Genomic DNA, 15,994 nt, shown 5'->3' on the forward strand with positions numbered 1-15,994 from the left:
TGTGGGGGCAATAAGCTGACTTTGTATAAAATATACAAAAGGATGAAGGCTATTGCTGAGCACATTGTAAGCCGCCCTGAGTCTTCGGAGAAGGGCGGCATATAAATCAAATTAAAAAAAAAATGAGGACCCAGTTTGTGGGGACAATAAAATGACTTTGTATAAATATATAAAAGTATGAAGGCTATTGCTTAACGCCTTGTAAGCCACCCTGAGTCTCCGGAGAAGGGTGGCATATAAATAAATAAATAAAAAATGTTTGTTTATCTCTATGCTTTTCACTTCCAGCTCCTTGAACCAGCTTAGTATGTTTTCTCCCTCTCGCTGAGATACATTTCGAAATGCATCCCCTTTTTATTCTTCTCTCTTTGAAAATAAATTGTGCCTCCAAGAGACGGATTGGCTTGTAACACCAAAAGGCATAGTCTCAACACCATGGGCTACATCCATTATGGGAAAACTTCTCTTCTCTATCTCTGTCCCTCCCCCTGCTTTTTAAAACTTTTTTTTATTGATTCCACACAATTGTGCTACAAAATGATGTTGGAAGCCAGAATTGTCTTTTAAACCCAAGTACCCTCTTACTTTCATGACCCTTATTGCCTCCAGTTCCTTTTGATTCATGTCTCTTGAAGCTTCCTTGGCCATGAACCGTTGAGCCAATATTTTTGCAAAAGGCTTAGAAGAGGGGTGGGCAACTATGGCCCTTTTATGACTTGTGGACTTCAACTCCCAGAATTCCTGAGCCAGCCATGTTAGCTCAGGAATTCTGGGAATTGAAGTCCACAAGTCATAAAAGGGCCATAGTTGCCCACCTCTGGTTTAGAATATTCTGGATGCTAGATTAAGTTTGTAATAATAAAAGTGTATGTCACACGGAATATTGACTTATTCAGGACTACGATCCAGGGTTCCACTCATTATACCAATTGCAGAGATTTATTTTACCTATAAATAAAGTTCAGACACTGAGAAAGCAGAATCACTACAAACCGCATTACTCAGCAGGAAAAGAAATGTCTCAGTTTGCAAGTCACGCGGAGCCCAAGGTTCAGAATTAGGCTGGATGTAGCTGAGAGCTCGGAGCGTGTACTTCGATACAAAAACTAACCTTCCCTGCTATATTTTAACAGAATAAGACAGCAAAGAAAAGCACTGCTCAAGAAACATATCTTTTATATCTAGGTTATTAGGGCTGTGCAATGCTTCAGGAATTTGCCACAAGTTCAAACCCTGTTTCAGAATCTGCCGGAAATGCAAATATAACATTTGTCTGTAGCTCTTTAAAGCAGCTTTGTCTTTTCCTGCAGGGTAGTATAATGTAAATATGTATGTATAGTCAGTGGTGAAATCCTTTTTTTTTTTACTACTGGTTCTGTGGGTGTGGCTTGGTGGGCATGGTGTGGCTTGGTGGGCATGGCAGAGGAAGGATACTGCAAAATCTCCATTTCCAGCCCACTCCAGGGAAAGGATATTGCAAAATCCCCATTCCCACCCCATTCTGGGGCCAGCCAGAGGTGGTATTTGCCGGTTCTCCGAACTACTCAAAATTTCAGCTACCAGTTCTCCGAACTGCTCAGAATTTCCGCTACCAGTTCTCCAGAACCTGTCAGAATTTCCGCTACCGGTTCTCCAGAACCTGTCAGAACCTGCTGGATTTCACCCCTATGTATAGTGCTCCATTCGTACCTCTAATCTGGAGCATTACACAGTTCTAACGCTTATCTCCCTCTGCTTCTGCAGTAATATCCCATTTCCATCTTCCTTGCAAAGCCATCTTAGAACTAGCTGAATTCTTGAAGAGGTCTCCTACCAATCATGTATGCAGGGATCAAGGGGAACGGGAGCCCTAAAAGACAAAGCTGCCTAGAGTCCAATTTCATCCATTGCACTTGTAAGAACTTGAATAACCTGGGCAGTTAAAGATCAGCATTGGAGATTTGAATTCAGCAGGAGTTCTTTTTAAAAATGTGCCCCTGAGCAAATGCTGAATGGTAAAAGATGATCAAGTAATTAAGCAGCACTGTTTCAGTTCTCCGAACTTGCTTGTTTTCCTGCAGATAGTTCATTTTTAGGTTAGGCAACATTCCTAGTAGTCAAAGTCCCATTAAGCAGAAGAAACAACCAAGCCGATAAACAAGGAACTATCAGAGAAGAAACCACACCCCAACCAAGATAGACAGGGACACTATCCTCTGCCCTGATACTGTTACCTAGCCAAGTGTTGAAACATCTCCAAGAAAACAAAACCGCACAAAGAACACTAAAGATCCAACAGTCCAACCTTGAGGTGCATCTCTTTACTATTTACCCACTTAAAAAGGAAATATTTATAATCCAGTTGTCTTGGATGCAGAAGATGCCTCATTCCAACTATCACTGAATCTGTCTTAGACCCAGTACTCTTCAATATCTTCATAAATGATTTAGATGAGGGAATAGAAGGGGAACTCATCAAATCTGAAGATGATACTAAGCTAGCAGGAATAGCCAACACTCCAGAAGATAGACTCAAGATTCAGGAGGATCTTGATAGACTTGAACATTGGACCTTTTCTAACAAAATGAAATTCAGTGGTAAGAAAAGTAAGGTTCTACATTTAGGCAAGAAAAGCCAAAAGCACAGGTATAGAATAGATGATACCTGGCACAATAATAATAACCGTGAGAAGGATCTTGGAATCCTAGTGGTCAATCACTTAAAAAGGCGTCAGCAGTGTGCTGCAGCTGCCAAAAAAGCCAACACAGTTCTAGGCTGCAATTACACAGGGGTAGAATCAAGATCATGTATTTATAATGCCTTGGTAAATAAAACTGGATGAATATTGCATCCAGTTTTGGTACCACAACACAAAAGAAAGACGTGGAGACCAGTGGTCTTTTACTACCGGTTCTGTGGGTGTGGCTTGATGGGCATGGCATAGTTTGGTGGGCATGGCAGGGAAAGGATATTGTAAAATCTCCGTTCCCACCGCACTCCAGGGGAAGGATACTGTAAAATCTCCATTCCCACCCCACTCCAGGGGAAGGATACTGTAAAATCTCCATTCCTCCTCAATCCAAGGGAAGGTTATTGCAAAATCCCCATTTCCTCCCGATCAGCTGGGACTTGGGAGGCAGAGAATAGATGGGGGCGACGCCAGTCAGAATTTTTACTACCGGTTCTCCGAACCACTCAAAATTTCCGCTACCGGTTCTCCAGAACTAGTCAGAACCTGCTGAAACCCACCTCTGCAGGAGACTCTAGAAAGAGTGCAGAGAAGAGCAACAAAGATGATTAGGGGACTGGAGGCTAAAACATATGAAGAACAGTTGCAGGAACTGGATATGTCTAATTTAATGAAATGAAGGACTAGGGGAGACATGATAGCAGTGTTCCAATATCTCAGGGGCTGCAACAAGGAAGATGGAGTCAAGCTATTCTCCAAAGAACCCAAAGGCAGGACAAGAAGCAATGGATGGAAACTAAACAAGGAGACAAGCAACCATTTGTCTGAAATGGTATTGGGTTTCCTGCTTGAGCAGGGGGTTGGACTATAAGACCTCCAAGGTGCCTTCCAATTCTGTTACTCTGAATGCTAGAAGGCATTCATTCATTGCGTTAGAAATAAAAGACAATGGAAGAGTCCTTCCACCCAAACTACATCCTGAACAGAGGGAAGCACAAACGAGAGAGAGAGAAAGAGGTAGGATGTTTTCTGCTATTTCTTAAACACAACGATTCACCAAACAATAGGACAGATGAAAAATAGCCAGGAGGACAACTGATAAAGATTCATGCCACAACCTCTCTCTTGCCTTTAGCCCTAGTGAGCAGAAAGCTTCTACAGACAAAGAGATTGTGCTATCTCTGTCACACAGTCGCCCTTCCATTCGCACAACATATAAAGTTTGATTTATCTAATACCGATTTCCTTTTTAGGTAGCCTAGCATGCTTTTAAAAAAAAAATATTTCAATTTCAAGGCTATCCAACTCCATAGCAACCCTGGGTGGCTTACGGATAAAACAATTAAAATAAAGCATATCAAGGAGAAAAAGAAAGAAAGAAAGTGACCAGAAGACAGAATCAAAAACACAAACTGCAAAAATCACTTCAAAGGGACTCCACCATCCTCCTAGCCCTAAGCCTGAAAGGACAAACAGGACTTTAGCAATTTGCTGAAAGTAAAAAAATACAAATACAAATCTCTGGGAAATATTATCCTCCCAGGATGGTATGAATTTGCTATGTTTGAATTAGTTTAATTCTAACACGTGAACCCAGAAAAGTGTTTATTTTAATAGCCATTTTAGGAATGGTGTATTTTCTAAAACTAGCTAATAACACCACTTTTCTTTTGGAGTAATACCATAAAATTATATATCAATGGAAAGATAATTTAATCAAGAATGTAATGCAATAACTTTTATGAAGGATTTGCTATTAGAATAGCAGTTACAATATAAAGAAGAAAAGTGAAATATGTAGAAAAAACGAGATATACAAAAATTATCACCATAGAAAAAATGAGATATACAAAAATTATCATGTCAGTTAATACTTAGTTGAGTAACCTTTAGCATGAATTACGGCCTTACAGCATCTTCCCATGGAGTGAACCAAGTCTTTTAGTTCTGCAGCTGTTATCATGTGAAACCAAGATTGAATGATTGCTTCTATTAACTGGGTTTTATTGCTGGGTCGCTTCTGACTAACAAGTTTCTTTAGACGGCTCCGTAGATTTTCAATTGGGTTAAGATCTGGGCTATTCCCAGGCCATTCCAGCAGTGGAATATGATTATCTAGAAACTCCAAAAAAAGAAGTGGTGTTATTAGCCATCAATCCTCAAAAATACACTTTTCCCAAAAGGTTTCCACAATTTTGGCCACTACTGTAAATCCTATATCAGTTTCAACCACATCACAACAGCTCTCCCCGCTCCCCCAAAGCTTATGTCTCTTCCTAAAAATAGTTACTCTGAAAAGATGTTACCAGACATCTTTTGATCTCAGCTCAGCTCAGCAAACTCTGGAAACATCAATACAATTGTCAATTAAGGTGTTAGACTTCAGAAACTAGATTCACGCATTGCTCTAAGCCAATATTTGAATAAGCATGGATCCCTGAAGAAAATATAGTTGCTTGGGTTTAAACAAGATCATAAATCACAATGATTAGATTCCTATAGCAATAAGACAAAAGGAGAGAAGCCCATGGTTTGACACATGATAGGCACCCAATTTAATCTCAGCAACCTGCCAGCCTCAAAAATAGATATTTTTTACCCTAGGTCCTTTTTTCTCTTAATAGTTTAATACCTGTTTAAAATCCCCAAACCAGCTGCATTCCATAGCCTCCAGTCCATTCCTGCACTGATAAAGAAACCTCACTTCATTTAAACCTAATGGAATCAGTTCCTGCCGTTGATTTCTAAGGAAGAAAGTCCTTTAAAAGAAAAGTTGAAGTGAGGCAACGTTTCTCTACCTTCCGTTCAAACCTGAAAGCCGAAGTGGTGAGATTGCTCTGTGGGCAAACTTTAAACCTCTTAACTTGATTTTCCGCTCTTGATAATATATCCCTTAAAAAGAAAGTCAGGCGAAGTATTTTGGTAAATAATAATAACAACAGTCATTTTCATAATAATGGGGACGCGGTGTCTCAGTGGCTAAGGCACTGAGCTTGTCGATCGTAAGGTCAGCAGTTCAGCGGTTCGAATCCCTAGTGCCGTGAAACGGGATAAGTTCCCGTTACTTGTCCCAACTTCTGCCAAACTAGCAGTTTGAAAGCACGTAAAAAATGCAAGTAGAAAAATAGGGACAACCTTTGGTGAGAAGGTAACAGTGCTCCGTGCACCTTTGGCATTTAGTCATGCCGGCCACATGATCATGGTGACGTCTTCGGACAGCGCTAGCTCTTCGGCTTTGAAACGGAGGTGAGCACCGCCCCCTAGAGTCGGGAACGACTAGCAGATATGTGCGAGGGGAATATATTTTCAATTATGGGTACCAAATCTGATAAATTCATTCTACCGGTTCTGTGGGTGTGGCTTGGTGGGCATGGCGGGGAAGGATACTGCAAAATCCCCATTCCCTCCCTACTCCAGGGGGAAGGATATTGCAAAATCTCCATTCCCACTCCACTCTGGGGCCAGCCAGAGGTGGTATTTGCCGGTTCTCCGAACTACTCAAAATTTCCGCTACCAGTTCTCCAAACTGCCCAAAATTTCCACTACCAGTTCTTCGAACTACTCAAATTTCCACTACCGGTTATCCGAACTGTCCAAAATTTCTGCTACCGGTTCTCCAGAACCTGTCAGAACCTGCTGGATTTCACCCCTGGGGTATAACCCCACATATTTGAAATGTAGTCAGTTGGGAAAGGCTGCACAACATTACTTACTTTATAGGAGTGCTTGCAACTGCTAGCATGAGCAGCAGCAGGTATAAGGACTTTCAGAGCTGATAAAACTCGAAAACCTGAGTGTGCTAAAGCAAATGGTAAATTATGCCAAACACTGTTCTAAGGGGGCTGGGGAGTGTTGAAATTAATCTCATTTAGGATTTTTGCACATCTGGAGTCAGCAATTTATGCCTTCTACGAGGATTTCTCTTTTGTGTGTTATTGTTATCTAGGTCAGGGATTTTCAAAGTTTTTCAGGCAATTGAACTCGTTACTTTTCAAACAAAACAAAACAAAAATTCCCGCAGTCCTTTTTTTTTCCAAGTTGCAAAGCTCTCACAATAGGAAATCAGCAATAAAAGAAACAGGTGCCAATTGATGCCTATCCATAGTGAGAAGGCTGACTGGGAATCACCACCCAAGAAGGAAGCCCGTGTCTGCCTAAAACCATCCATTTGGCCTTGCTCCAGGGAAAGGGAAGAAAGGGAAGAAGGCAGGGCTTTTGTTTGTTTGTTTGTTTGTTTGTTTGTTTGTTTGTTTGTTTTCTGAATTAGGTGAGAAAGACTGGTCTTATTGGTCCTAGAGTAGGGTTGCCATATCTTTCTATAGTTAAATATTTTGATAGAAATTCAGGATAGCATTCCAGGTTCATTTCCCCACAATTACTACCATGTCTGAAGGTACTCTTGAGAAATTTAACAAAGTAGGGAAACAATGACAGACACACCTTCTGTACTTCTGCCCTGTTCCAACCCTTTTACTAACAGTGGCTATAGGAAGTGTCTGTATATTCTTTGAATGAAACAACGTGTTGTTTTTGTATGCTTATTGTGCATTGGGATGTGCTGGGCAGAAAGCTTAAAACAGACCAGCATTCCAAGTTCCTGGATTGGGGAATTCTTTTTTCTAGGATGTTATTTTCCACAGACACATCTGGACCAGGGGCGGTATTCAGCAGATTCTGACCAGTTCTGGAGAACCAGTAGCGGTAAATACCACATGTGACTGGCCCTGCCCCCATCTATTCTCTGCTTCCTGAGTCCCAGCTGATCAGGAGGGAATGGAGATTTTACAGTATCCTTCCCCTGGAGTGGGGAGGGAATGGAGATTTTACAGTATCCTTCCCCTGGAGTGGTGAGGGAATGGAGATTTTATAGTATCCTTCCCCTGCCACACCCACCAAGCCACGCCCACCAAGACATGCCACGCCCACCAAGCCACGCCCACTGAACCAGTAGTAAAAAAAAATGAATCCCACCACTGATCTGGACCATGTTCAAACTCAGTCTTCTCCCTTTTAGCTTCCTCCATCAACAAATCTGTTCCCATTCTGTTTTTGGAATTATCCCAGACACCCGAAACCCCACACAATCTTTGCCTAATTTCCTTCCAATATTCTGTGAGGTTGGAAAGAATAACTAAGGAAACTGGCAGGTTGGAGGCCATCGCTTTCCCGGTAAGCTACTTAATATTTTTTCAAATGGACAGAATGCCCGTTTTTCATTGTTTATCATTAGCAGAAAAAGCTCAATAAAGCTGGAGTTAAGCAGAGCCACTTTCAAGCCTTAAAGGTCATAGAGATTTCAGGCGGAGTGCTAAGCACGTCTTCCCGCTAAAATCAATGAAGGTAAGAAATCCAATCGGTGTCTAAGCTCCCAATTATGAATTGAATTGGAAACAACTCTATATTTTTTTTATTTACCTAAGCTCTCTAATTCTGCTGTATTTTCACATGGGCCTTTGTATAAAACAATCCTATTGATGAAAAACTCAACATTTCCCATTGCAACAGTTGATTTTTCTGACCTACTTTCATTCCCATTGAAAAACATTATGGCCAAGTAACAATTTTTCAGGAACACACTCAGAGTGTAATTGTGATATACCTCATAATCAGTTGAATCGTATTTTATTCAGCAGGTATAAATCATTACATATAGTGGAGCTAACTGGTTGCTGTCTGTTTCCTGTAGCAGGCACATTTTTAAAAAAATCATAATATAGCTGCTAAATCAGGAATATGAGAATGGCCAGGAATGCTACTTCTCACAGGGACTCTAGCAAAACTTAATTTTAAATGTGAAATGTATGGATGAAACAATGCACTGCCTAATCCTTCTTGTTGTTGTTGTTTTTTTAATGTATCTGTTACCGGCAATGTGTGAAAAGCTGGGATTGTATAGAACTCATAGGAAATCTATAGAATGTGTGACTTTTTAAGCTAATTATGAAATGTGTGCTTTTAAATGTGTGCTAAGAGCCTTGGTGGCGCAGTGGACTAAAGTGCTGTTAAGTAACACCAGCTACCTGCAATTACTGCAAGTTCAAATCTCACCAGGCTCAAGGTTGACTCAGCCTTCCATCCTTTCAAGGTAGGTAAAATGAGGACCCGGATTGTGGGGGCAATAAGCTGACTTTGTATAAAAAAGAACACCGCTTAAGGAGGGCCGAAAGCAGGTATATACAAAAGTATGAAGGATATTGCTTAACGCATTGTAAGCCGCCCTGAGTCTCTGGAGAAGGGCAGCATATAAATCGAACCAATAAATAAATAAATAAATAAATAAATAAATAAATAAATAAATAAATAAAGTTATATATTAGGTATTGTGTATAATACAGAGACATTATGCAGAATGACAGGAACTATTTAAGCAAAGTATGAAAAGAGAGTCATGAAAAGGGTTAGGGTTAGGGTTAGCCCCAAGGCTAAACCCAAACCCAAATCTGAACCCAAATCCAAACCCAAGACCAAGACCAAGACCAAGACCAAGACCAAGACCAAGACCAAGACCAAGACCAAGACTAAGCCAGGTGTCAGCAACCTGCGGCTCTGGAGCTGCTTGCGGATCTTTGGGCTCCCTGCTGTGGCTCCCTGTCCCATCACTGGCTGCCCCTGCCCCTCACCCTCCTTTCCCAGTCACTCCTCAAGGACTAGGAGCAGGGGTGAAATCCAGCAGGTTCTGACAGGTTTTGAGCAGTTCAGAGAACCGGTAGCAGAAATTTTGAGTAGTTCGGAGAACTGGTAGTGGAAATTTTGACCTGAGAAGGTAAGGGTGACAGCGGGGGGGTGGTGGTGGAGAAGTGACCAGGGCTGATTCTCTGGCACCTCACTCTTGCTGGAGCTTCTTCCAGCCCTTGTTGATGCTGGGTGTGCCTCAGTCACTTGGGGAGACACGCAACCTGCTCTCCGCCCTGAGACACCGGCCCGACCCGGCTGTGACCAATGCTGGCCTCACTAACACGAGGGCTGGTAGGGTGGGAATGGGATCCAGGAGGAGGGATGACGGAAAGGGGGATGGGCCCGCATCGTCCAGCCACAGCTTTAAGAAGTTCAGAGCAGTGGGAAAAGGGGTCTGGCCCCACCAAACCTCACACGCCCACCTCGGGGTTCAGGAAAGCCGAGGCTGGGCCAAGGGTGGACTCTCCTTGGGGCTCTTCACTCCTCCTTTTCTTTCTTCTTTTTGGAAATCTGGGCTGGCTGAGGAACGAGCGCAAAACACAGTGGAGGCTTCCCTTCGGGCGACCCTCCTCTTCCTTCTCCTCTCGCGACCCACTGGCCAGCTGTGGTAGGGCCAGGAGTGTATGCATGAGTGGGGAGACCCTCCTCAAGCGAGCAGCCGCCTACCCCGTGTATGCCTTTGCTGAGCTTTGGCCAAGCCCGCTGGCTCACTTGAGGCCACATCTAAATACCTCACAGGCCAGATCTGGCTCGTGGGCCTTGAGTTTGATACCCCTGCTTTATTGAAAGACCTATATGAAAATGAAAGAAGAAATGCAAAATAAAGTACAGGACTTTCTTACTGAACAAAAGAAGGGAAGAAGACTAGTATTGACCTATTTGTTGCAACAAGGAAGGCTAGAATGGCATTTTAGCAAAAATACCTTATACTTTGCCAGTTTGCCTTTTGGCATTGCATAGAATGTCTAGGAAGTATGTGAAATATTAAGCATTTCGTACATTGATGTCCCGTTTTTGGCATTCTATAGATTTCCTAGGCCCGTGATGGCGAACCTATGGCACACGTGCCACAGGTGGCACGCAGAGCCATATCAGTGGGCACGCCAGCTCAGCTGATTTTCTGGCCTTCTGGGCCCACCAGAAGTAGGGAAACAGGCTGTTTACTGCCTCCGGAGGACCTCGGGGGTGGGGGAAGGCCTGTTTTTCGCTCTCCCCAGGCTCCAGAGCCTTTCTAGGAGCCTGGGGAGGGTGAAAACAGCCTTCCAGTCCTGCCAGAAATCAGCTAACGGGATGTTTCCGGCCTCTGGAGGCCCTCCAGGGGGGATGGGGAAGGCCGTTTTCACCCTCCCCAGGCTCCTAGAAAGGCTCTGGAGCCAGGGGAGGGCGAAAAAATGGGCCCACCGTGCCATCGCATGCCAAAATTGGGGGGTGGCATGCGCATGTGAAAGGGAGCAGGTTGCATAGAATTATGGGTGTGGGCACGCGTGCGCATGACACCCCCTCGTGCTCCCCTGGTTTTGGCACGCGATGGCAAAAAGGTTAGCCATCACTGTCCTAGGCATTCTATAAAATGCCTAATTTCACAGATTGATGGCAACCTATCTAACAATTTATTTTATGATGTGTGAGTTCTTTTCAGGATGACGGTCATTAAACCAAAGCCAGAACTAGCAATGAAATTATTATGGTATGTTTCTGTGATAAAGTTGTGCAATGGACCAATCTGGATGTCATAGGCTAATATTGTAACAGATCTTTATATCAAGAACAATTATGGTAATCAGGGCACTAATGATCAAGTATTGACTACTTTTTTTTTAATTAAGCCATGGTAAAGGATAGGAACATGACACTTAGTGCAACAAGCTAATTGGGCAGGCAGAAGTTTATGATAACAGAAAAATAAAGCTTCCACCCAATATAGTAGTATGTTGTTTATTGTCGTGTAAATGAGCAAGAGAAATGTGCTCACTTACAAAGTGTAAAAAAATCCGAAGAAAAATACAGTAACAAGAATTAGCGGTAAAAGAGGAGTTAACTGTAAGGCCAGTTCATATTTTTATTTCATTATTAGCACTTGTATACATTATTGATGTAAACATACAAATTCCCCAAGAGAGGAGTCAGTTCATTCATGCAATTACACAAATACAATTCCATAAGATTGCATACAGTTTTGTAAAAACTGTGTAGAAAACAGCACTGTGAATATTTTGTGTAGAAATATATTTCTAAAAATAATCATCGTATAATATGAAAATCCAAGCCTTTTTTAAACACTATTAAAAAAACCAATAAAATAAATTGTACGGGTAGTTTTCAACTTAGAACAGTTCATTGAGTGGTCTTTAGAAGTTAGGACACTGGGAAAAAAGTGACTTATGACCGTTTTTCACACTTACGACCGTTGCAACGTCCCCGTGGTCACGTGATCGAAATTCAAATGCTTGGCAACTGGTTCCTACTTATGACCATTGCTGTTTTTTGTGGGGTAACGTGATCCCGTTTTGTGACCTTCTGAGAAGCAAAGTCAATGGGGAAGCCAGATTCAATTAACAACCGTGTGACTAACTTAACAACTGCAGTGATTCACTTAACTGTGGCAAGAAAGGTTGTAAAATGAGGCAAAATTCACTTAACTGTTTCACTTAACAACAGAAATTTTGGGCTCAGTTGTGGTCGTAAATCGAGGATTAGCTGTATTATTAGGCCAACCCAATGTCTAAAAATAGAACATTTTTAAAAATTCAAAGATTATATAACTTTTAACTTATTTTTGTTTCTTCCAACATTTTATCAATTGCCTCTATTGCAATCTGAACTGTAAAATTATCGGTCTAGGCTACTGCAGAAAAAAAATATTTCAAAATATTTACCTCATAAATTACTATAACTTGAACTGATATTCCTGTGGTCACATTTAATATCTGAATGAAACATTTACTAAGATAAAGCATGCATGCAGCACAGTACAATGTATATAAACCAGTGTTTTGCTTTAAAGTGGACAAATTGATACAAAAGAAATGCAAAAAAAAGATAAAATTACTTGCAAAGCTTTTCCTCATTGTATACACAGAAGAATCGTTTTTCAACAGAGAATTTATAAAGCGTATTTAGAAGCTGAGCTCACTGTTCATCTTCTCAGGACATGATTAATTAACATAGAAGCAGTTTAATAAATTAATACATCATATTATATATTGTATAATAAATTAATACAATGCAAATTCATAAAAGCATACATAAAATACAATACATATTGCTTTAAAGGTTGTACATAATTTAAATGGTTACACTTCATTTAAAAGGTGGTGGCTACACAAAAACGACAATTCTGATCTCCTATTAAATACACATATGTACAGAAGACACAACTGCGACAGCAGCCCATGACTAATTATTTCTTCCAACCAAAAAGTACCGTATTTTTCGAAGTATAATACGCACCTTTTTCCCCCCTAAAAGGGGGTGAAAATTTAGGTGTGTCTTATACACTGAATGTATCCCCGCCCACCCACTGGCCCCCACCCTTTGGCCTCTGCCTCCCAGCAGTTACCTCCTTGCAGCAAGCAGCAAGAAGAAACAGCTCCTTTCAGCTTCAGCACAGCCTAATTAGCACAAGTTGATTGGATCGGCCTCCCGACTCTCAGCTGTTTTGCTCTCAGCTGTTTTGCTCTCAGCTGTTTTGCTCGGGCCTCTGCTGCTTGCTGCAAGGAGGTAAATTGCTGGGAGCAGATTTTTTTTTTCCCCCTTGTGCTAATCAAGCTATGGTGAAAATGAAAATTAAAGTAAAACAGGCTGTTTGCTGTTTGCTGCAACGAGGCAAAATTTCTGGGAGGCAGAGGCAGATTTCTTTTTCTTGTTTTCCTCACCCAAAAAGGTAGGTGCGTCTTATAGTCCAGTGCGTCTTATACTCTGAAAAATATGGTATGTTTTTAAAGAAGTATGACAATTCTTCGCATTACTTCTCTTTTCAACCTTCATTCTTTCCTTAGAAAAGGAAGTACCACTAATTAAACCGTAACTTTAGAACTGTGGGGTACCTTCAGGAATGGGTTCGTATCGATTAATGAGCGAAACAGCCCTTCCCTCATTCGCATTAAGCTCAAATTGCTCCTTTCTGAGAAATTCAGCTAGATTTGCCGATGATAGAACTTTTTTGTTTGCCGAGTAGCTGGTGAAAAGTTCAACCAGTTCTGGTCTGTGCAGAAGAATTCGATAGATTGCTCTGAAATCTTCCATGGTAATAAGTCCAGACTTCTGTTTGTCATTTTTCTACCGAAAGAAAAGAAAAAAAGAAAGATTAGGCAAAACCTGGCTACCAAAACAGTAACTGTGAGAGGGACCTTAGAGTCTTAGTAGACGATCACTTAAACATGAGCCAGTAGTGTGAAGCAGCAGCCAATAAAGCTAATACAATCCTTGGTTGAATAACCAGAGGCATAGAATCAAAATCACGTGAAGTATTAGTACCGCTTTATAAAGCCTTAGTAAGGCCAAACCTGGAATACTGCATCCAGTTTGGGTCACCACATTAGAAAAAAGATGTTGAGACTTTGGAAAAAGTGCAGAGAAGAGCAACTAAGATGATTAAAGGTCTGGAGACTAAAATATATGAAGAATGGTTGCAGGATTTGGGTTTGGCTAGTCTAGACAAAAGAAGGACTAGGAGCAGGGGTGAAATCCAGCAGGTTCTGACAGGTTCTGGAGAACTGGTAGCGGAAATTTTGAGCAGTTCAGAGAACCGGTAGCGGAAATTTTGAGTAGTTCGGAGAACCGGCAAATACCACCTCTGGCTGGCCCCAGAGTGGGGTAGGAATAGAGATTTTGCAATATCCTTCCCCCAGGAGTGGGGAGGGAATGGGGATTTTGAAGTATCCTTCCCCTGGAGTGGGGTGGCAATGAAGGTTTTGCAGTATTCTTCCCCTGCCACCCCTTATATTAATTTTTACTCCAAAAGATGCATTAAGGGCTTATTTTCTGGTTAGGTCTTATTTTCAGGAAAATACGGTACTAAATGAATCCCTCTGGCTGACAATCTTAACTGGGGCTTATTTTAGGTGTAAGGCTTATATTATGAGCATCCTGAAAAATTATGCTAGGGCTTATTTTCCAGTTAGGTCTTATTTTGGGAGAAACACGTTATGACTTACCTTCATACAGGCGAAAAGCACACAGAATTATGCTACTCTACAGGTAGTCCTTGATTTACAAATTACTTTAGCAACTATTCAAAGTTACAAAGGCATTTTAAAAAGGGACATATGACCATCCTTGAACTTACAATCATCATAGCATCCTCATGGTCACATGATCCAAATTCAGGCACTTGGCAACTGGCCTGTCTTTATGACAGTTACAGCATCCTGGGGTCATGTGATCACCATCTGTGACCTTCGCAGCTAGCTACTTTCCAGCAATCAATAGGAGAAGCTGAGTTTGCTTAATTCGTGCGTGACCCACTTAACAATTGCATTGATTCACTTAACAACTTTGGCAAACAACATTGTAAATTGGACATAACTCATTTAACAGCTGCCTTGCTTGGAAAAAAGAAGCTCTGGACTCAATTGTAGTTGTAACTGAAGGACTACCTGTAATAAAGATTCGATTTGATTTTATCTGAAACCTATTAAAGACAGCCATTCATACTATTTCCCCTTTCTTTTCTCCCATGCTATGCTGGCTTAATACCAACAAAAAATAGAGAACTTGCTCACGTCTATCTTTTAATCTATATAATTTCCCCAGACCCAGGTAAGAAATTCTTGAATCAGGACTTGCCATGATTAAGAATACATTCAATGAATCAATTTTTTAAGGGGTGGAGGACAGGAAGAGAAGGAGAGATATAATGGGGGAGGGGATTACAGTGTAATTCTATCTATGTCAGTAATAAAAGATTGATTGATTGACACAATGAAAAGAAATTGACACAATACAATTCCATTGAGCAATATTTCAACTTGAACATAACAAATGCTCCTCTGGATAAATGCAACAAGGTTTCGGGTACATTTTTTTTCTAAATAGTAAAAAAGAACATTACCTATCAATAATCAGAATCACTTTGGTCTTCTGGTTAAGGATCAGGCTAGAAACAGGGAGACTGTGAGTTGTAGTCCTACCTTAGTTATAAAAGCCAGATGGGTGACTTTGGGCCAATCATTCTCTGTCAGCCCAACTCATCTCGTAGGGTAGTTGTTTTGGGGAAAATAGGAGCAGGAAGGAGTACTAGGTATGTTCCCTGTTTTAATTTATTTGTAAAAATAATAAAGGTGGGATAAAAAAGATCTAAAAACATGCATTTCCATATTAAAAGAAAATTTTAACCTAGAAATTTGTCCATTCAACACCTGAGAAAATGGCTTTGATCATATTTTTACAACACATTTAAAAAAAAAAACACAATTATTGTTTTCTCACCTTAAAAACTTTTTTCACATGAACATAATCGTAAGAGACTTCAAACTTATTGAGCAGCTTTAAGGTCTTATCTATGTTGATCTTGCCCTCTCTAAATTCATCATAAATCATGTCCATGAACCATGTATAGAAAAGTGAGTTAAGGGAACTCTCAACAACATTGACAGTATCTTAATTCAGAAAATATCAACAACATTGACAATCTTCATTCAGAAAGCATA

General features: G+C 41.0%; 1 protein-coding gene across 1 annotated transcript in view; it reads right to left on the reverse strand.

Annotated features, from left to right (window-relative positions):
• LOC139319854 (1-phosphatidylinositol 4,5-bisphosphate phosphodiesterase zeta-1-like) overlaps positions 1-15,994 on the reverse strand; it is a 67,954-nt gene that overhangs the window by 51,834 nt on the left and 126 nt on the right. The window contains exons 2-3 of the mRNA XM_070947904.1: positions 15,774-15,943; positions 13,391-13,622 (exon numbers count right to left, since the gene is read on the reverse strand). Of these exons, the coding sequence (XP_070804005.1) occupies positions 13,391-13,622; positions 15,774-15,943 (402 nt within the window). The remainder of the gene's footprint in view (positions 1-13,390; positions 13,623-15,773; positions 15,944-15,994) is intronic.

This window comes from Pituophis catenifer, unplaced genomic scaffold (assembly GCF_029215685.1).
Source record: "Pituophis catenifer annectens isolate HBS135680 unplaced genomic scaffold, rPitCat1.0.hap2 SCAF_7, whole genome shotgun sequence".
Classification (NCBI taxonomy): domain Eukaryota; kingdom Metazoa; phylum Chordata; class Lepidosauria; order Squamata; family Colubridae; genus Pituophis; species Pituophis catenifer.